The 24,038-nt window shown below is 37.1% G+C and overlaps 1 protein-coding gene across 1 annotated transcript; it reads left to right on the top strand.

Annotated features, from left to right (window-relative positions):
• Positions 1–3,514: 3,514 nt before the first annotated feature.
• LOC140162471 (uncharacterized) lies at positions 3,515–19,041 on the top strand. The gene is given in 8 exon segments (XM_072185710.1): positions 3,515–3,629; positions 7,634–7,788; positions 10,116–10,263; positions 10,707–11,596; positions 12,497–12,622; positions 13,933–14,096; positions 15,605–16,551; positions 16,554–19,041. Coding segments are annotated over 6 exon segments (2,709 nt in total). The 5' UTR covers positions 3,515–3,629; positions 7,634–7,788; positions 10,116–10,149; the 3' UTR covers positions 17,022–19,041.
• Positions 19,042–24,038: the final 4,997 nt, after the last annotated feature.

Raw genomic sequence — 24,038 nt, 5'->3', positions numbered from 1 at the left:
ACCAGGGCTAGGGGATCCAGGGAGTGGGGGTGCTACCCCAATCTGCAAAGTCAACCTATTTCTACACATTTTTGCGTCTCTACCAGCTCTAATTTGATGCTTTCCCCAATCCTGAATCCACCCTGCTTGTGTGTGGCCATGCAGGTCTCAGAATAAACCAAAAATATGTGTATTTCCTCCAGGTCTTTCATATGAAGTTTTATAGGTATGTGATATGTACAGGTCAAAGGTCGAGAGCCCTCCAAGAAATCCATGGCCCTCGCATATAGCCTAATCTCAAGATCTGCTTGTAACCTTAATGCACTATTCTTCCACTAGTGCTTATCACCTTTGTAATAATTCTAATACATTTTAAATGCATTCAACCAGCTCAAACTCTCAGGAGAAATAAGACAATTTCTTTAAATCAATAATGTGTGATTTGCATAAAGAAGAGATTCTTATTTTAATATTTGTTTTCACTGGATACATTGTCCCCTTTTAATTTCGAGCCAAACAATTGAGGTATAACGAAGAAAATTGCAATTCTTTCCAATGCCTACAATGCGTGTACTACGCTCGCTGATCGTATTACATGTAACTGCACGGAGCATCGCGCTCGACGTGTGTACATACAAGCAAGTACTCGATTGTTGAACTCTGATATAAAATTGGATCGGTTGAGCCCATATTTATTAGTCGAGCTATGAGTTTTAAAATATTGGACGAGGCGTAGTCGAGTCCAATATTTTACAACTCATAGCGAGACCAATAAATATTGGGCGTAAAGCATCAATTTTATCATTATTATGTTTTGGATCCAATATTATCACAACTTGGATCCATCAAAACATAATAATGAATAAAACCGGGTCGACCCGGTTTTAATACAAAAAGATAAATTTTACTGTTATTAAAGCACTTCACGCTTAGTCTTTTACGTGGTATTTTAGTACACCACTGGGCATTATAATTATGCAAAAAGTAGAAATCCGAGTAATATTGAGGGCGTCGCTGTGAAGCAAATCACACATTATGGCTTTAAGGGAAATGGGAATATAATTTGAGCCATGCTGGTAACACACACAAAACAAAGGATGATCCTGGATGGGTGGCAAGATCAAAGATCACTTAAGATGAAAGTAGAATGCAAATCCCGGGGGGAGGGGGCACTCAACTTTAGAAGTGACGGGTATGTGCCTACCGGGGTCGCGAAGTAGGGGCCTATCGGGTACAAAGCGTTATTTTTAAAAAGGGGGTCATTGGGTACAAACAAAATCAAAAGGGGGTCATTGGGTATAATATTTTGAAAAAGGGGGTCATTGAGTATAAGATTTCAAAAAAAGGGTCATCGGGTAGAAAATTTTGAAAAAATGGAGCAAAATTTGACAGTTTCGCATTATTTTTGGCATTTTGATGATGCTATTCTAGAAAATCTAGAAAAAGGGGTCATTGGTTAGCGCAACCAAAAAACAAGGGGGTCATTGGGTAGCCGCAACTAAAAAAAAGGGGGTCATCGGGTATGACGTTTAAAAAAAGGAGGTCATCAGGTATAGTCGACTTCAAAAGAGGGGGCCTATTGACAGGCACATACCGTCACTTCCAAAGTTGAGTGCCCCCCCGGGTGCAAATCACACTTCAATAGAGAATACAATATTGATAGTTTGTTCTTCTGATAGCTATTGCATTCCATGAGTTGGTAAAAATAATTGATTTTCTTTTCTTATAAAATAATTAGTAAACAGTGGTTAATGATGTATTTCTTTGTAATATATGTTATGAATTAAAAAATAAATACAAAGAGGTGAATTCCCGAATTGACTTTGATACCATGCCGACCAGGCCAAGCAATTTTAATACTTCTTGCAGAAGATATTTTTAATATTTTTAACATTTGTAATTATCTATATTTTTAAGCTCTAAACTTTTAACTATGATTGTCAAAATAATAAATATATAAAACTGTTTTATGAAATTTGGTGTTAAAAGAGACTTTCTTGTTGTTGGATATCTGCTTAATTAGTGGTATAGTATTCCAATTGTTTGCTCGAAATAATGTGGGCCCTCGGTCCAAAGCCTGTGAAATCACTACGGGCCCACCGATATGCTACCCAGACCATGATATTTTGTCACCAAAATTAGCTGGACACTTCAGCATCAATTATGGGATTACCAACGCCCCCCCTCCCTTTGACCTACAAAAAGTGCACACAGAGGGGGTGGTGACTCATCAGCATCCGCCAGTTCAAATATGACTTTCCAGAAGTTTTTTTACATTAAGACAGATGAATGTACATATATGTACTCTCAAGCTTCAAATCAACAAAATGTACGCACATTACAATTTGAGTGGTACACTAGGGACCGTTCACAAAGTCACAAACACTTGTTGGGGGCCTGATGCAAAAAGGAAAGCCCTTTAAAGATTTGATTCTCCTATTAAGGGGGGCTGAAAAAATGACCACAAATTTTCCTGGGAAAATTGAGTTTATATGCCGGGGTTGACCCATAATTTTCATGTCAAAAAGGGGGCCTGAATGAAAGGGGTGTGTTTCGAAACATTTTCGCGATGAAATTTTGTTTCAGCCCCTCCCCCTCCCCCCACCCACAAGTGTTTGTGAACAGTGCCCTATGACTCCAATAACTCCAAACGGTAATTTTTAGCTTGTGAGTTAATGACATAAATATTTGGTTTCTTTTTAGGACATGAAGGGAGAATCAAAAAAATTTTGATGTCCGAGGTCCAACTTTTCCAACCCACTCACCAAAGTATTTATGAACACTTCCTCACGGGGTAAGGTGCATCGGTTGTGGGGGTCATAAAACTTTTGTTGTTGCGAAATAGGGGTGTCATAATAATGTATTGATGCTGGCTTTCACGGTGAATTTGAGGCACTTCCGAAGAAAATGATAGCCCCCTTAAACATGATTTGCACGATTCGCGATTGTAGATTGAATAAACTTAAATATATTGCACTAAATGTACCCTATCATTTGACCTGGTAAAATCCGGGGGTAAAATCATGAAATATGATCTTCATGTTTGGCGTTATATTTTTTAAGACCATTCTTGTTACCATGGTTACATGTATGTTTTAAAGCTTTTTAAGCTCGTAAATAGTGATTTTGCAGCGTCCTGTAGGTCCTGTACGGTCTGCCGTAGCACGTACAAAACACGTTTTGATTTTCTCGCCAGTCGAAGACATAATTGCCAGTATAGTTGAGTCATAATTTGTTTATATTAAGCCAAGTGAAATAATTATTAAAATCTCAGGTTTATCATTGAAACGTATATATTTTCAAATAATAAAAAACAAAAATAGTATTTATATTATTTTCTATTTCATTTTATATTATTTAAATCTTCATTGTAGTAAAATAAGAATAAAATACTGCATTGGTGCCATTTTGTGATGTTCACTATCCGCACTGCGTAACTGTTACTTTTCATAGTCTTTTACCCAGTCTGCAGTTGGTATGGGTGGCTAGCAGGAATAAACTCAGACTGTGGACAATCATACACACTCGTGAGTCCTTGCCTTGAAAATGCGGATTCTCGCATCGTTATTCCTACGTTTTTCTGTATATTTCTGAAGAAACCATGGTGCTGGGAAGTTTGAAGACTGCCAATTTCGTTTACAATCTTGATGGTGAGTAGATTCTGCAGCATTTTATTGTTCCTGTGTAATTGGTAAGTCAAAGAAAAAGTGAAATAAAATTGGAAGGTTCGTGGTTCGTCTCATCATGCTCATTCAACAGCAGCAATGCAATGTCATTGAATGGCAATTTTTAAGCTTAACCACAAAGCGTGATTTCAAGCGAAGTTTATACTAGGCTGAAGCTAAACATTGTAAAAATTACCATGTTAGTAGCGAGTCCGATGATACGGAATTTCGTTTCGCAGTGCGAGGAATAAATCTTGATAATCATGATTCTTGCAAAATTATTTGCAGGAATCATTTTTTTGATTCTTGCACATGTGCAAATGAAATCAATTTCTGTGTGACACTACAAAAGTGTACGGACTTCAACAGCAAATTGCACTGCACAACCCTAAATAATTTCACGTCGCCATTAAGCTGAAAACTGGATTACCTTATTATTGGCGTGTGTTTAGCGAGATTTTGCGTTTAATGATTTGATGTGATTTTATACATCATGCCATGCGCCCAGCAGGACCAGGTTATGATGGTATGATAGTAAATATTATCAGCTTCCAGGACCAGGGATACCAAATTGTAATGGTCTGTAAAAGACGGTAACCAAAAACAATTTTTTTCAGAGTTTTTCTGAGCCGCTAAAAACAGGTGCATTTTATCACAATTTTTCTGATAAATATGCTCGAATATAATAAGGAGGGCATATCATTTCACGGCCAAAATTGCGTTGTTTTGGGTGCAATTGCATTTTTTTTTCAAAACAAAATGTTTTTTGGGTTTTTTAATTTTTAATTTTTTTAATTTTTTGTAAGTTATAAACCCTAACTTTCTTGTTAAGTTGGAATCTCTTTTTAAGGCCCTTTGCAATTAATTCTTAGTTTCCTGTTTCCCGCCCGCGTCCAAAGTAGAGAATTGCAAAATATTTAATTATTTTATCTATATTTTGGATTTTCTCTTTTAAAGTAACTTTTAATGCCTTCTATTTGCTACTTTCTGACTTTGATCATATCCACTATAATGATAATTAAACAAAGAACATAATTGTACCATTACTTATGTATAAAATCAAACAAAGTTGTAAAATAATTAAATGCATGTTCCTTGTCAAAACGGGTTGATGTAGGTTGCGACCACTTGCTTTAAAATAAAGAAAATAATAGATAATTAATAATTAAAAGTCGCCTCATCCCTTGTTTTCAACCATGAAACAGGAAACTAAGCTTTAATTGTGAAGGGCCTAACAGAGAAAAATTGCTACCAATTGAATTTATTGAAAAACAACAACAAAAACTAAAAGTTCTGAGGTTTTTATAAAATCAAAAAGTTGTACATTTTAAATACAAGTTTTTGCTTCTATTGAACAGCTAGCAATGCATGTTAATTCAATATATGTCCCTGGCTGTTCAATGGAAGCAACAGTATTTAAAATATGGTCATTTTCACGGTAAAGGGTGTAACTTTGGATTTTTAACATTTTGATCCGTAGTTTTCTAATAAAGCCACAGAATTCCATGATTTTTGGCCACATAAGTCATCTAGTTAGCAGCTACCTTGGGTAGCATAATCATCTTCGGGGAGTTACTGCGTTCAGTTTTAGCATGCTTAAATGTACCTAATATTGCCATTTTGAAAAACTGTAACAAACAGTAACATTTTTGTAAAACCCTGTGTTTTCTTCAGTTAGTTCATGGATAATTTTTCTTATCCTGAAAGTACGGTCATATGTTCAGTAAACACTGCCACATTAGATTTAATTGTGAACAGCCCTGTATTTTTGAGAACCGGACTTCTATATTTGTCGTTTCGGAGGCTTCATTTTCCGTTAACAATTGTTAACAAACTTTGTGGGTATAGCTTTGGTTCATAATTCTTGGTTATTTCTTCACTTCTTCTTGATTCATAACAGTTGATATCTTAACTTGAAATGGGTAACAAAATTAGTTGATTTGCAAGCTTTTAAAATTTTTATAAAATCTTGACTTCAAAGAGCCGATTTTCCGTTAACTTTTTTGAAGCCTCCGAAACAAACTGTTCAGTAAGCTTGGGCAAATATAAATAAAAGAGCTCATCCAATCTATTTATCAAAATGTAGCAAAGTAGATCCTCAAGTCACTTGTTTTTAAATCATGGAGATATATATCACCGTTTGAAAATGGGACCCAATACAAACTTTCCGTTAACAATTGAAGCCTCCGAAACAAATGAAGCCTCCGAAACAACAGTAAACTTAATTATCATCTATGCATATCTAAATTGGTATGTTCCATATTGATATCTGCATTGTAATTGTTGCATGATATGTGCAGAATGTCATAAATTAAAAAAAATTGATATTATGGTTAATGCTTGAAAAATATACTGATATCCAAGAAAGCCCGTTTCGGAGGCTTCACATGCAAATAACACCATACTTAACAAATGGGTGAAAAAATTATCATGTTATAAATCTGCAATATCTGCCGCATAGAATCATTGATTCAATACACACAAGAAAATAACAGCTTAGATGATCCCAACAGTGTTGTTTTCAAAAAAACTACTTCTGCCATGTTTAACCATTGTAAACATGAAGCCTCCGAAAAAAAAAATGACTTGCTGTGATAATTTAATTTTTGTCACAACTGAAATTCAATACTTAGAAGCAAAGCATGAAAATTGGTAATTGTGATATTTTTTACCTATTTTTTCATGTCAACTTGTAGTAGTTAGCCAAATATTTTACTTTTATGATCACCTGTGTTGTTAACTGAAGCCTCCGAAACACAAATCGCTTGAATTGCCAATTCTAAAAAATAACTCCAATTTCTGTGAAACTTGGCTGGGAGGTTCCTTTCATCAAGTAGTATTTGTACATGAAGTTAGACATTTAAATTATTTTAGGAACCCAATTAAAACTTAAAAAATATGTTTAAGGTTGGGAAATTTCCATTGCAAATGACCCTTGATGTTAAAAATTTTCAAAATTGCAATTACAAACATAGCAAAACATGGTATAAAATTTAACTTATATCTGTTGACTTACTTTGGAATGGGATTTCACATGTATTCCAGCTTTCATGTCATAATTTTCTGAGCTTATGTAAAATACATTTTTTCTTAGATTTTAACCAAAATGTTATGGAAATGTCAAATTTTTATCAGAAATCAAAAGGTTTAAGCCTTGAAACACTATTTTACTGGAATTTAAGTTGCTTCTATGCATGATTACAGTAAACAGAAACATATTTAAGTGGTTTGAAATTTTGACCCTAAAAATCAAAAGTTACACCCTTTACCGTGAAAATGACCATATACAATGTACAACTTTATCCAGCTTTAAATAAAAAGCTCAGAATGTTAAATTGTTTTTGTTATTGTTTTTTTTAATAGCAGTTTTTCTCTGGTAACAACCTTGAATTTATACAAGAAATTTAGGATCTATAACTTATTAAAATTATATATAAAAAAAATTAAATCTGGGGTTTTAACATACCGGTAACAATTTAAATAATTAAATTTTTACAATGTTAATGTACTGAAAAACATTGATGTTTTCTATGATTATTGACAAGTGACATCATTGATATCATCAAATTCAAACATGTCAATGTTTTCTACATAAAAATGAAATTATACTTTTCTAGCACTTCATACTTCCTTGATTTTATAAAGGGAGCAAATTTTTAACCAGATCAGTGTAATCAGCTAAGTGACTGGTACATGATTGGTAATGGTATGAGTTCTCTGAAGTTACTCAAGAACTGTAGCTTCGAATTTGCACACGATAGTTACATTTGAGTCTGAAGGCAGCTATCATTTTGGTAGATCAGCGTTGTAATTTTTTGTTCTGTGCTCTTTATCTAGTTCATGAGTTAGTTCCAGTTTTAATCTGTATTGAATATTGATATCCGCTGTACCAATGAATCGCCATGTTGTTTGTGTACGGTACTATACATACATGTACAGTAGATGTGTAGTGCTAACCACATATTTAACACTGTTTTATCATCTTCCAGTGTTTGGGTAAGCTTTACATCAGATACAGGCCATCGTCAGTTTTGAACGTGTACACACCAAACAGCTGATTATTAGGCATAACAAAGGTCAGCCAAGGTAAACTGAAGGTCAAAGGTCATCAGCTGATCGCAAGTCAAAGGTTGAAAGGTTCCAGGTAATGTAAGCTATATGAGAGCAAAAGATGTTGTTTTTGCCCTATTAGCCAAGTGAAACAGCCATGTCATGGTTCATGTACATTATAAACGAGGTTAGGATGCACAAGTTTGATATTTGCATAAGGTGGAAAAAGATGCCAAAATCTTTAACAAACTCGATTGATATAGTCTGCGTGATATACTTCTTCTAGATGTGAAAAATTGTCTAATGTCTAGCACATTTCCTACGTGTACAAATTAAATGTGCATACAATTTGTAGGCCTATTTGAAAGTTTGAAAGTCTTAATTTCCAAGTTCCATGGCTCCTTGTATCAGATTCAGAGCTATAAAATCATCAGCAAGTGAGTGAAAAATTCATGACTTAATTTTGCTCTTTGATTTGTGCATCATTGATACGCATACAAGTAAGTAATAAAGTAAGACCAGTGGATTGTAAGTGACTGGTTCAAAATTCAGAAGTGCTGTTGCCTTGGTTAAAGTGTGCACAACATTTAAAGCTTATTGCATTCATGTCTGTAAGTGAATAAGTTATATTATTCAAATGTACATGTACACCCCTGATTACTTGACACACACCCCCTACACACACACACAACGCACACCCCTACACACACCCCTTATAAAGACAGGCAAACAGATAGCTAGGGTTTTCCAACCTTAAATTGGACAATGTTCACACAGGATGGCCAGGGAACCTCTGTTTCTGAGCTCCTAAGTCAAGTACAATTTGATAAAAAATATAGTACATGTACTTGTATACTAAATAATAAAAGTAAAACAGAAAATCTTGGAGCTCATATCTCCATCAATTCATTTTAAGCTTATCAATGCAAAAATTTGCTGTATATTTACATATGTACAAAAACTTAGAAGTACAATGCCATCAAGTCATTATACCGCTCAGATTGGCACTGATGTAGGCTTAATAATTTAGTACACAATTGGATCATGTCATAGGCAGGTATATGTATATGTAAATTAGGGGCTGGGGGAAGAAAAAAATGTCATGTTTTGTTTTATTTTGTTTTGTACACAAAATAGCCCAAAACTATGTAAGCTACATGTCATGCAATAACAGGTGATACACATTTTGTCATGTGCAAGAATTTTATGAGTCACATGCAGTAAGCTTGATAAGCCATATCAAAAGTCTTCATATTTAAGTTTACAACATTTTCTACTGCAGGGCTATAATTTCAGCGAGAATCGGCGTATCAATTCCTACCAATATTCTGTTATATGAATGAAACTTGCTCGTAAACTTTTCATGTTTATACAGCAAAGATTGGGTGAGAATCAAATGATTTTAGCAAACAACTATTGCAAGAATCAAGTTCGATTATCACACACAGTGCAACAAAAATTCTAGCTCTGAACTATGGACATAAACTGGACTCAAAAGAAACTTTTCACAAGGTCATATCTTAAAATCCTGACTATTAAAGTGAACAAAAATTACACACAGGATTACTTCAATACTCTGAACACATGTCAGTAACCAAGCAGTTGTCCAACTGACACAACAGCAAAATTTACTGACACAGAATTTCCGGAACAGCTTCATGGACCACATTCGCAGGCGAATAATTGGCACCCAGCAAAAGAAATCTGTGAGAATGCGTACAAGATCCTTACACATGTGAAAATTTCCAAAGAGTAAGTGGAATAGTGTAGAACGGGGCTGCTTCTGCTTTTCACACACTTTCTTCAAGAAACATGTCTTGTTCTACACTATTCCACCTACTCACAGGTTTCTTGTGTTGGGTGCCAATTATTGGGCTGTGAATGTGGCCGAGGAAGCGGTTCCATGTCAGTGCATTTTGCTGTTGTGTCAGTTGGACAACTGTTTGGTTACTGACCAGTGTTTAGAGTATTGAAGTAATCCTGTGTGCAATTTTGGTTCATTTTTATCGAGAGGATTTTAAGATATATGTGACACGATCTGGTCCATGGGGCCAAAGGCGACAAATTCGGAACTGAGATAAAGACGAAAGTATGGAGTAAAAAAACAATAAAATACATAAGAAAATACATATCACAAAACCTCATAACTTCAGAACCAAGCATACTAGACCTTTGGTGTTTTCAGTATACATATGATCTAGCCTAATGTTACTACAAGGTAATAATTAGAGTAACTCAATTTTCAAAAATGCCTCCTTTGGCCCCCAAGAAGCAGATTGTGTCACATATGACCTTGTGAAAAATTATTTCTTTTTGAGCCTAGTTTACATTTAACATACCATTCATGTATGACTAGGTTATTGTATATTGTGACTCTCATTAATATCCAAACTTTGTTCTGTTTGTTTTTATTATTTACAGCATCTGGTAGGTGATGTTAGGCAATGCAGCCAAGATGGCTGCCGATGTCAAATGGTGCGCATCCTGCGAGGGCGCCGGTGTTAAGAGTCGTCTTCGCATCATGCAGATTAATATGGAGGAGGCGGCGGTGCTCTGTGAAAGTCCTCAGGTAGGTTGGTTTCCAGGGTTGTAGCTAGCAGATTTTTGGTGGTGGGCAGCATATAAGAAAAGAAATGGTAGTTATACAAATTGGGCGAGGTCACTGAGTGAAACTCCGCAAGACTGTTGGATTATTAGAATCAATTATTGCCCCATAAAATGACTAGAAACTATCAATTGGGACCTTCAAACTTGGAGAAAATGAGGTTTACACATGTTTTCGGATATTAAGTGATGTGTGCTAATACTAAAATCACTGTTTGGTAGTGAGGGGGAAAAGTGAGTGGTGACCAGCACTGCCCGGCCCCAGGGCCGATGTGCAGAAGTACACATAATTCAATAAACCGGATTTGTCACTTATTCGGGTAAAAGATATTGAATGTATTCCAAATCTACTAGATAGTAAGAATGATGTCCTAAATCTGATGTAAATTTTACTTATATTTTCTGCAGTGCACCAACACATCGACAAAGATTATACCCAGAAGTGTTTCAAGACTTAACGTCATAAAACGAAAGAAGCAGCGAGCCAGTGTTTCTTCACCACCCAGCGTTCCTCCAGAAAGCCCCATGTCCCCTGCTCCATACGAACCCAATCACATACCTAACGGCATTCCAGGTAGTACCAATACTGGTACGGTTCCTTCTCTACCGCAGCTAAGAACTCAACTCTGGGAGGATCATGTGATCCAATGGCAGAATACAGATGCCCTCTGTTGGTTGGACGTGTCCATGTGCGTGCTGGTTCACTGCACCAGTCTACGGTTGTGTCTGAGACGTCTCGGGGAGGCGTCTCTGTTACATGAATTGTGCAATGAGTTTGATAAAGCTCAGTGTGCAAGTGAAAGAGGAGATTTTGTTATAGAGGGGAGTAAACAAAGGACAAACCATGATAGATTACAACAAAATGGATCTCATCAGTCACATGATCAGTCACATGATCAGTGTAACCCATCACATTCCCACTCTATGCAAACTAGTCCACAGATCAGTCTGAACAATCTTGAGGCGGAAGCGGCTCTAGAGTGGTTAGTGATGTCAGACGAAGAGGGCGCTAAACACAGAGATCTTTTCCTCGCCGACAAAGCTAAGCAAGGACAAATTGATCCTCAAGTCATTAAAGATGAACCAAAACCAACTGCTGAGGGCGTCTTGGAGAGTATACGAGAGAAACTATGGAAAGCGTTAGAAGTGAAGCTTGATTGTAAGCTAGGGAAAGAGGAAACTCCGGTTTTTGCGCTGCCTTTACTTTGTCGTCTCAGTGGAGCCGTGGAGGAGCATTTCATGACTAGATATAGATGGGAGTTTTTCTGTAGTGTTTGTAATCATTCAGAAATCACAGTGTAAGTATACTTAGGGATGGAATCAAAACTCAACCACCGGTTGAACCACGTTCCATTGTTTAGAATAATAGAAACCGGCTCCAACCGGACGGAACTGCCCGGAACCTGCAGTTGACCGCTGGTCGAGTTTTGATTTCATCTCTTAGAATCTAATATGGGGAAAATGTTCATCATTGTTTTAAAGGGTTCATCTTTCTTGTTTATAGGCTACAAATGTTATTTGAGACCTGTGCTCACAAAATGAGCGGAAAGTCGCCAGGGAAGAACAGAAGATAAGGTTCACTGTAGGTGTTATAAAACAATAGAAAGCAAAAGAATTCTTCATTGAAATATCAACTTTTGAAGACCAAGTGAGGAAGCAATCCTAGCTAGTTATATATCATTTTAAAGCTTATGATCCAGAGACAATGAATCTGGACATAACTCAAAATACAAATGAGCTAATTTCTTCTCATTTTGTGCGAACCAGTCTCAGTCTCATATGACCAAATTAACTTGTTGGGTATTTGGTGTTAGGATTTAGGTAAAATATTTCTACAGAAAATATCTAATTTCCCCTTCAAGGTTGGTTCATGAACACAAACTTAATCCAGACCTTAAAATGAAGTTTGATGACGTCTTATAAAACAAAAATACTTTGGTTGGATGGGGGACCAAAAAGTCTGATTACGTTTGTAAAACTCCCTGGTAACTGGATCACAGACCTTTTGAAATTAGTAGTGCATGCCATAGACTTTATGTTGTGATCATTTTGATCGTGGTGCAGAAAAGCATGATCCAGTTGACATAGTGATAATCAGATTACATGTAACACTTCGCTCGCGAATTTGCAAGGAAAACACTGCAGGAAAAAGCAATGTGAAAACTAAACAACTTTAGATATTTGATTTTCTTTCTCAGGTGTACAAAAGCCATGACATGTTTCACCCAGCTAGCATCAGACTTCACCTTGTTATCACCTGCCATTCTGAAGATGTGTCCAGCATGCAGATCACCTGATCAGAGGTGTCAACTTGTATACCATAGGTGAGTAGTCAAAACAGAAGATTTTACGAATGCAGACACATGTTTAACAATATTTTTAAAAATTCTAACATTTCAGAAATGTAAATGACCATATTTGGTATCAGCATGAAAAATGCATTAAAATGAGTACAAACAAGCCTAGTATTGATTCAGTAGTTCTTAAGATATATTGAGAAAATATATCAAAACTTTAACTTTTTCTGTCGAAGCGCATGGCTAGCATGCAGAGCATTAAGGAATCCGGACTCCTCAGTGTTTCATCGGCCTAACTTTGGTAGACAATTGGTGAAGTATTTGATTGTACTTCATCTATTGTCCACCAAAGTTAGACTGACGATATCACAGATACAGTTATCCCTGTTCAATCCAATCAATGCAGTTACTTGTACTCAGGCTTGCACTGCAACAAAATTATGAAAAAATAGTACTGGTAATATTATATAAAATGTAATAAAATGATAACATCATTAATACCTGCAATTAATTCAAACAAAAATAATAATAATATATATGCAATAAGATTTGCTCCATGGAGGCCAAAGGAGGCATTTTTGAAAATTGAGCTACTATAATTATTACTTTATATACAAGGATATCCTATACTGAAAACATCAAATGTCTGGCATACTTGGTTCTAAAGTCCTGAGGTTTTGTGATGTTTAATTTAATTGGATTTTTTACCCCATATTTTGCCTTGATCTCAATTTCAAATTTGCCATCTTTGGCCCCCACCCATATATTAAATACCGGTATTGAAATAAATGAATATATTGACTGCTCAGTGCCAGAAGTGGGTAAGTGCAATAGCTGCCAAAAAAAAAATATTGCACTTTCCCACTTCTGGCACCAAGCAATCAATATTATAATTACAGTAATTATTACAGTATGCATTAATTAGCCTTGGTTTAATGATCAAACATGCCGTATTTTTTATTCTTAAACACTTGAGAACGCTCGTGCAATCTTATTGGTTCTTACCCATGTGATATGATACGCTATAACACGGTTCAGTGCGTGTGCATCGACACGATATGCATAGGCGGTATTTAAACCAATCGGAAGCGCATAGCAACAACAGAACTGATCGATATTAAGCCCTTCATTCCTTGAAAAATGTAGCCGCTGTCATGCATCTAGATCGTCTCATTTAACAGAAGTAACATCATTATTTTTGACCTAAATTCGCCTCCATGTTTTACTTAATAAAATAATGATGTGGCTTGACGTTATGTGAGACAATGGATGCACAACAGCACTAAAAACAATTCTAAACCTATAACAAAATGTACCTTTTATTTCTCTCCTTGCAGTCTACCGTCCTGTATGATGTTTCAGTTCTCCCAGGGTGCACCTACCAGTGATGTGAATGCTTACAACTTCAAGACTGAAACCAGTGGTGTGTATGAGGTGTCCAGTATAGTACAGTACATTGGCAATCCTAATCACTTCATTGCTTGGATCAGAGATACGCACAGTAAGTTAAAGTTTATAAAGAAATCAGTCACAGGTAAATTAGGTAATCCTTGGCCAAGCTCGATCACTCGGAACACTAGTGGCTCCGCGATAAACGCGCGGTACAGAAGAAAGCATATAATATATGTACCTTACATTGAGTACACGCTTAGTACGCTACATGGATGCAACAGGTATGCTCAAGCTTGGCCAAGAATTACTTAATTTACCTGTAGTTGGGGTGGTAAGAGGGCCTAGTTTGCATCCCCTCTGGGATTTAATAATACCTATTTTTTTGAAGTGATAAGGGTGGTTAATTACCAGATTTAACATGTTTCCAAACTTAAAAAGTGGTTCCAAGGGCGGAAGGGTCAATTAAAGGTCAACACATGGGTCAAAAACCATTATCCATACCATGCGCCTATTGCATGGTTCTGCCATATGGTGCTATCGGTGACCGAAGAGGTACCGATGACACTTTTTATCGTACCCTGAACATTTGTACAGTGCATTTGTGTTTTATCTGAATGAAAAACAATAACGCTATGCAACGGTTAATTATTATGCTTGATACAATTTATTATACCTCCAGAGAGTGATGTTAAGAGTCATCGGTACCTAATCGGGCACCGATAGTTCTATAGGACCAAATTGAATGTGGTGCCTAACTTTAGGTAATGTCAAGGCTCTCCTCGCATATGGCGGAACTGTGCAATGGGTGACTAGTATTCATCTTGTCTCAATGATTCAGAAAAAGTATAGTTTGACTTACCTGCAACATACCGTTCTCCGACGTTCTCGAGTTATAAGCAAAAAGGTCAAAGCTTGAGTACATTAGGCCTATTATAGTACAGTATAGCAACAGTCCTAATCAATTCTTGGATTGTAGATACTACACAGTAAGTTTAATTCATAGAAATCAAAGGGGGAGAACTCAGGAAATTGGCCATATTGGTCTATTCCAGTTGAAATCAATATACTCCTATGGAAGACATAATCTTAATCTTAATCACACATGGATTGCAAATTTCAAATGGGGTTACCTGAATGAGTGACTTTATTTGAAGTTTACACCCCCTGTGTGGGAGATTTAAGGTCAAAGAAATTAAACCCAACATTATTTTTAAATTTTGGATATCGGAAGACAAATGCCATATCGGTTGAGCCCTACTCAAATATTTTGACAAAGCTGACACAAGAGGAATGGTGTGGGTTCTATAAAGGAGATCCCAAGGCTTTGATATAAGGGGTGTCCCTCTCACCCCATGTGTATGAATTTTCCAGGGAGGGGAAATACTGAAAAACTTTCATTTTGATATTTTATTGGCCTTACTCAAGAATCACCTCATTGAAATATTTTTATTGGCTTCCTTGACTCAATTCCTTGTTAGATCAGTGAATTATATGAAGAAATACACTGCAGTTAAATGACCAATACTGGAAAATTTATAACTTCTGCCATCATGCGTACCTTAAGCTTAAAAGAATTGTAATTTTTACAAATGCTGTTATATTACTGTTATTTTGCAGGGAACATGTGGCTTAAGTGCAATGACTTGGAAACACCTGTCTGCAAATGGCAGAACCAAGCGCCCTCTATCCCGGCCTCGGAAATCCACATTGTCGTCCTGGAAAGACAAGGCGATCCGTGTGACCGATGTGATGCCATGAACTCGGAAATGGGTCGAATCAAAGGAAACATCGATCACCTGGTTGAAAAACTAGCGTTGCTGAATGGGGGTGTGAAACGCTCATCTGCGCCACCACCAGCACCCGTTCCAAAGATATCAAATGGTGCAGACACTTGTAGTCAGACAGTACCAAATGGAAGACTATCTCATCTATGGCATCGACGAGCATCAAGTTTTCAGTCATATTCCAGTTCCGGCAAAACAACGACAACTCCAAGTCATGTGTCTATAATTGATGTAGATGGTGAGGACAACGAAAACAGTTGCCATTCTGCCCCTGGGAGCATTGATGGAAACGTTGGTAAGGAACGAAAATGGGAGGGTATGGATGAGGGCGGTTCAAGTCGATCTTCCTCGCCGGGTTTGGAGTCGTATTCTCGCTCACGGAAGAGGGCCCTTCCAAACTACTTGGATACCTCGGGATATGGCCCCAGGAGTAGGGGTAAAACAAATGCGCAGACTTGTAGAACTAAAGAAGGAAATAATAAAGAAGATGTTGCATCTTATAAGAAACACACTGGTGTAGTGAAATCTAGTGCAGCTGATATTAGGTATGGCAACAGTAACGTATACACTAGAAGGGTGCGACCAACCGGGAAGATCGCCACAAAGCGTTCATACTATCAGCATAAGACATACTTTCCAAGCTATTCTGATTCGCAAGCACTAAAAACCAAAAACAATGAACCTGCTCTTGAACCCACACTAATAGCAAGTCTTCCCGAGGGCGCCTTTGTATGCGTTACTCTATGTGGAGCAGCAAGAGTTCCAAATCATCGGACAGAAGCTCTACAAGTAGTCCAAACAAGTTGCACCTTGACGCTAAATCTTTGCTTGCTGTTTCTCAAATGGCACGCCCTCGCTGCAACTCCTTATCGTCGGTATCGAGCCCAAGCGCGTGTTCAGATCTCAGCTCAATTTCAGACAGTATGTCGTCGAGTAGCAATGGCGGTAAAGATGACTTAGGTAGTACTATAGATGAACTATACAAAGCACTTGAAATAGGATGCACAACGTCCGACTTAGAATCTCGCATTCCGAGTCCAACTTTAGACGATGACTTCCTAGCGCAGATACTTGCGGATGATCCAGTTTATGCTGATACCAATTCAGCTGCTAATTCAGGGATAATTATTAAGGGTTCTGTTAGTGAGCCCTCTCTTGACAGGACTAGGCCAACTGGTCAGGAACTGGATAGAATAGTGCCCTCTATAGAGCCCATGGCACAGGACCTGCTGGCAAAATTGGTTACATAAGAATGTGTTGTTGGTTTAAAAGTGATATTAATGAGCGACAAGTAATGTACAATGTTATCAAAAACAAAAAAGTTTGTGTTCTATTTAATTGTATAATAAATGTGTGATAAAAGCAACGGTGAGGTAAATACAGTTACAGTATATCCTTGAATTGTTTTCCCTGGGGGCATTGCATTTTCCAAAAGGGGGGCGTTTATTGGAGGTAATTTTTAGAACGATAATTCCCATTAAAATCATTAGGTTAAAAGCTAAAATGACGAAGCATGAACTTGGGAACTATGACTTCTAGTTCACTTCCAGGTTTCCAATCAAATTTTCGCCAACTACCGATGCCATTTAGCGATCGTTTGTGCACCTTGGTAAGCTTGCTACACAAGATAGCATGGAAATATCAGCATTTTTTAAACATCTTGGTTGAAAAATGTGGTGGGGCCGTTTAATTGAAGGGGGCAACTATTCAAGGATATACCTAAAGAGATATAAAGTCAACTGCTTGGAGAATAAACAAGTTAATTGCTAAGGCTACCGTACTTTGAGGTGTATACATTGTTTAAACTTAGTAGCAGGGTTGTAGCGGTGGAGCCCACCATTCACTTCTGGACCACCACTGAAGGTTCATTTTGATGCTAAAGCCCACCACTCAAAATAAAAAAATATGTGTATTTTACCAAATTTATCCTAAAGTGTCCATTTTTGTTGAAATCTTGCTAAATCAAGCAAATTCTGTAAATTGCCGCCCGGCACTCTATTTCTGCTAGCTACAACCATGCTTAATAATAGTTAACTATTGTACACTAGTTCATCACAAACTTGTATGGCTCAAAATTCGGACCGCTCGTCATTAAGTTGACTGTTATCCGTATTTTGTTATCTGTTGACGTTTTAATGCACATTTAAGGCATTAGCCAGAGGGGCATCTTTAGGGTGTCCAAGATGGTCAAAAATACCTTATTCTACAAAATCAGGGTGTCCACTTCCTATTCACTCCATTATAAAAATCAGAATTTTAGGGTGTCCAAATTGAAAACAGGGCATCCAAATGACACCTGGACACCCCTCTGGCTATTTAATGCCTTGTTGCTAGGCAAGGTCAAGATCGTGCGATCGTGTTATTCTATGAAAAGTACGCTGACGCAGAAGGTACATCCTCTCATGATCGAGAATTTGTTATTTTCGCAAGAACTAGTGACATTCAAGTTTTAGATGGCTTGCAATTATTGTTAATCACACAAGATAAATGGCTAAAATTAACTGTTTTTGCATCCAACCTACCCTACATTTAGAGTGGCATGCAATCCTAACCAAACAATTAGTTTCGACAGCCTAACCATATCAAGCCAAGGGTGATCTTATTAAAATTGTCTTTTCCGGTGACACAATAAGCTATTCTAGTTGAATTCCATACTCCCCCTATGGAAGACACAAGTTTAATTAATCTTCCATGACATTTACATTACCTGTGGTGAAGATAATGATCATGTCTTTCATAGGGTGTATGGATTTCAACTGGAATAACCCAATGGAAATGGATCTGTTGTACACTTTAACAACGTTGTGCGTTTTAAACAGTTATGTTTTGATTGGGTAAAAAAGTTTCATAACATTAAATGTCAGGTTATATAAAGATCATGAAAACTGTTTTGTATGAAAACAGCAGCAACAACATTTAAAAAAATTAATGTTGTCAAAATGTTATTTTAAAATAATGTTAGCAAACATTTGTTGCAAATATTTTGTCAGCACTTAAATAACATCATGTTAGAATATTTGCAATAAGTTTTTCAAAAACATTTTTGAATGTTATGAAAATATTTTTTATCCTTTATTATAATACGTAAGTTGTATAACCCGACATTTAAGCATTTTTGGGCAACCTTTTCTAATCTTTTGCAAGCAATCAAAAACGTTTTTTTTACTGGTTAGTACATCCATGCTTGTACCAAGTTGTTTGTGAATTTAATGAAAGAAAATATGTAAAATAAGGGCCAGTTTTTCTCAAATTGATATATGCAAAGTATGCATATGATATGAATTACGAGTCATTAATACATTATATGTGACCATCCACCACAACTCACTGAGCCCGGATGTTGCCAGTGCCACTATTGAGATATGCTCCATTGAACTTAACAATAAACAATAGGAAACAAAGGATTTATTGACTGTTTTATTGATTTTTCACCACTTAATGTCAAGTACTATAGACATGATATACATCATTTTAAAGCTAATTTCAAGCAGAATATTTTGGTTGAATATCTCAAAAATGATGATTGGCGACTTCAGGGCTCAGGGGTGGAATTTCGGCGGGAGTCCGAGAGTCGACTCTCGCAGAGACTCCCGCAAAAGTCCTATTGCGAGAGTCCATGTGGACTCGCTGGAAATGATCGGCTCAGCGAACTTACATTTAAGTTCAACACGCCTTAAAACTCAAAGCCTGCAAAATATAAAGGAAAAGTCGCCAAAGATACAATGACATATGATGACACATAAACTTGTTAGTTTGTTTGTTTGAATTTACGTAGGCCTACATATAATACCTTTTGGACTCCCGCAAGATTGTACAACGAGAATCCATTTACGGGAATCCATGGACTCTCGCAAAACTCTCTTGCGAGAATCCACTTGGACTCCTGTGGCACTTTACGAAATTCCACCCCTGGGGCTCAGTTGTGCTGAAGGGTCACATATTGGTTCAGGTTGGACCAACTAAATCCCTGGAATGATCCCGGAAAGAATTGAAAGGGAAATAAATGCCAGTTAAAAAGATAATTGATTATAAACAAAATTTAATGGTATGGTTTTATGTCTAGATGTAAAGATTTTGTGAAATGGAAACATATCTTTTTGTATTTTGTGATATTTTGTAAAATTGTATGTATAAATAATGATTTCCAAAAGTGTAAACTGACTTTCAGCACATAAATTCACTAACCTTGAATTTTCCTCATGTCAGAAGAAGTCCTAAAATAATGAGCTAGCTATTGTTCTTGTCCGGGGGCAATCGGTAAAATTCACTCCACTTGCTGATTTGTGGAACATATTTTTAATTTTCAGCAGCAAAGCCACACAATGCACAACTGGCGCACAGTGACATCGCCCCGATATCTTCATGGTAGAAATCGCCATGGTAGGTTGAATCCACAGCCACCCATGGCCATTTTATTCGGACCTTATGAGATGCATAATTAGCGAAGTGACCTGACTAAGGCTACTGACAATAACAGGGGTAATTGATTTCTCGCTGTGTGAGTAAGCTTGTATACGACATTGCGGTCAATGGTTATACTGTCTCCACTTGAGTGAGTGCCGCTATAGCCTGCTGCGCGCTGTAGTCCATACAGGACCAACGCAATATAAAAAAAAATTTTGGTCAAATTTTGAGTTCAAAGCGCACGGCCAATTTTCAAAGCGCATGCTAACGACTATCATATCTGTTCAACACATATTTTCAAGTGTATGAGTCCACATCTGGTTTCTTGAGAAAAAATCATTTACGGGAGATATTCATCATTTTCTAACCCAGTATCCGAAGATTTTCGTCTGATATCAAAATCGTGCATAGCAATTCACGTGTATCGATCCCGTGTATTTATTTTAATGTCTCTGCTGCACCAAATAATTATTAGCCAGGCGATGTCGGTGTGTGGCGTAAGTGTTGCACCCAACTGTGGCATGGCATTCTATATCAATACACGATGTTATGAGTCGCACAATCAGGGATGTAAGAATTCCGGAAATGGGGCCAAGAATTTTTTTTTTTTTTTACATTTCCGGAATTGGATGATGATAATTTGTCATAAAAAGAGCAACATAAAATTTTGTGAGGGGTGAACCCCTGCCAGGGGCTCTGCCCCATGGACCCCCGTTGCACGTCTCGCCTTCGGCTCGCGTGATTTTCAGGAAGTGGATCATTACCCCACTTACATCCCTGCACAATTAACCAATCAAAAACGTTGTAAGCGAGGCAATAGTTCTCAGGGTGTTAACCAAGTTAAAGACTGCATTTACCAAGTTAAAGATTAGGCCTACATTTTGCTTTAAAATTACATCTCACAGATTGTAGAATAATTATTTTGAAACAGATTCGTCAGGATAGTTCATAGTTCAATAAAGTAGAAAAGGTCCTTTTTCTGAACCAATTATTCTGGTAGTACTAGTAAGTACCAGAATAATTAGTTCTAAAAAAGAACCTATTTCTACTTTATTTATAAAAATTCCTTATTTTTTTCCTGTATTTTTTCGTACATATTTTCTTTGTAGGTGAGTTTCAGACAACTGCCATCCTTCACTATGATGGGTCACATATTGTTAATTTTATTACAGGGTGAAAAATGGGCTATTCCAGTTGAAATCCATACACCCCAGACCCCAACGGAAGACATGACCATAGGGGTGTATGGATTTCAAATGGAAGAGCCTTATGTGAGCAATCAAGCAAAATGTGTAAATTATGTGTTATTGAAACAAATGATGTCAAGCAGATCTAGACCATTTTTCGCCCTGATGTTGCAGTGACGCATTGAGACGCAGCTTCAAGTCTCTCAAAGCAATGGTGTCACACGCACTCGCTTGAAGAGGCCGCATAGATGCGTGCGCGAAACAGCTGCCCAACGTGTTGACGTCGCTGCCACATCGGGGACAACTCTCTAGTCAGAAGGCTCCTTAGTCTGAAGGTTCGAACATGTAATTTACAATTCGCTAGTCCGAATTCTGAAAAATGCTAGTCCAAATATCGGGTTCTCTAGTCCGAGGGTTCGCTAGTCTGTATAATAAATAAGGTTCTCTAGTCCGAATATAGAATAAGGCTTGCTAACCCTAAATCCTAACTGTAACCATTATTCTATATTCGGACTAGAGAACCTTCGGATTAGCGAACTTAATTTGTTTTTCGGACTAGTGACTCTTCGGACTAGAGAACCTTTGGACTTCGGACTGGAGATAAGTCACGGCCACATTAGGATGAAAAATGGTATAGGAAGGCATCAACAGCTGAAATCAGGGAGCTAATGCTGGCAAAACTTCAAATAGACCAAGTGATCTGGTGGAGGGGGTCACCGTAGATAGTGAATCGGGTCATTTTGACAGGACATGCAAGTATAGCCGACAATCAAGTGTTGCCCTGATTGGAACCAACTGTAACAAGGTCTTTATCATGGGTCATTTGCTCTGCTGAAACCATGATGAACCACGTTGTTATATGCTATATCAGTATTCTTATTAATATAGACCATTTTGGCTCATGCAACTATAATAGTTTGCACTAAACCTTTGGCGAGAGTGTATTTTAAGCATACATCGCATATACTGCGTTGAAACGCACTTATTTCTGATTGGCTGTTGAGGTGATCTGCTGTTGCCGAGTGGAAATTTATGAATGAATGAACCGTACGTGTTGTTAGCTCTGACTTTGCAACATCACCGTAGTGTGTGCTAGTCAAAGGTTTACTGCAAAATATTGTACCAAGCTTTATAGTTTGTTTAGCTTATAAGTGGCAAAAAATGATTTGGTTTTTGTTACTAGCGTGTCCGTGAAGTACTAACACACACTTGTGTATTCACATAAAGATGCACCAGTCCAGCGTTCGAAATTTTGGTTGTCCGGTTGCCCGGGACAACTAGAAAAGTCGCCGGGCTGGACAACCATAAATCTAGCCAAAAGTCACATTTGTAGGCCTACGGACAACCAAAAACTTAGACGGACAACCAGAAATTGTAATCTGGTTGTCCGTGGGACAACCATTTATTTTTCCTAAATTCGAACACTGCACCAGTCACCTATTGTGCAATGCGCAATAGGGCACAATGTAGATGCTTGTTTTTTTGGCAATTATAAGCAGTACAAACTGTTAAAATGAATATGTTCCCAGTTCTGTCAAGGTGATGAGAGGTTTTTTTTAAATGGTTTGAAGTAAATAAATCAAGAAAATGTCAGGGTTAATTAGACTAAATCTTGAAGGAGATTTGTATGAGTGTGGAAATGTAACAGAACCACCTTAATATTAATCTCATTCATAGTGAATAAAGCACATTGTATGTATCAAACAAATCCTTAATACATTTGTATGTGTATTAGGAATGTTATCATTTTGGAATAATAAAATTTGAACTGAATTTTCATGATAGGAATGTTGTTGCATAATGTTCTGTTATATTGGGTGAGCTTGGAGTCCATAATTATTGTAATTTTTGTAATTATGAAATAATATCAGTTCGCTTTTCTGGTCATTTTAAACTGAAATAATGAGAAAAAAATGAAAGAAAACCCATTCACTTACTACATGTATCTTAGCTGCTTAACTGTGGCGTTGTATGGAGGATTTTTAAGTGACATTAAAGATATTAAAATGTCTTGATTAATTCACAATTGATCTGTATTTCTACAAGCATACCAAAGTATTCCTATCATCCTAAGGATTCAAAAAAGTATAGTTTGACCTATCTGCGACGTACCGTTCTCAAGTTATGTGCAAAAAGGCCAAAGGCCACATTTTTGGCCTACAGGGGTCAACAACTGAAAAGTACTCCCAATTTCAACTAAATTATTATCTGTTTCAATTCCAATGACACCTCGTGCATATTTTCCTGGGTAGGATTAGGCTTAAGGGGGTACTACACCCCTCGATAAATTTGTATCTATTTTTGCATTTTTCTCAAAAACTAATAACACTCTGGTAATAAAAGTTACGTATATTATAGGGGCAAGGAATCCAATTACTACACAGGAATTTCAGTGACCCAAGACAAGCGGTTTGTTATTTATGATAAGAAATAAGGTACCGCTAGGATGTACCTCATTTCCTATCATATATACTGAACCGCTTGTCTCGAGTCACTGAAATTTCAGTGTAGTATTTGGAATACACATAAATTTTATAACCAGTGTGTTATTAATTATTTTTGGAGAAAATGCAAAAATAGTCACAAATTTACCACAGGGGTGTAGTACCCCCTTAAATGTTCACTGGAGGGATATGACAGCTAGGACTGGAGCCCTGTTATATTGATTTGAGGTAA

The sequence above is a fragment of the Amphiura filiformis genome, chromosome 10 (assembly GCF_039555335.1).
Source record: "Amphiura filiformis chromosome 10, Afil_fr2py, whole genome shotgun sequence".
Taxonomy (NCBI): Eukaryota; Metazoa; Echinodermata; class Ophiuroidea; order Amphilepidida; family Amphiuridae; genus Amphiura; species Amphiura filiformis.
This window is presented reverse-complemented; position numbering and strand designations above follow the sequence as displayed.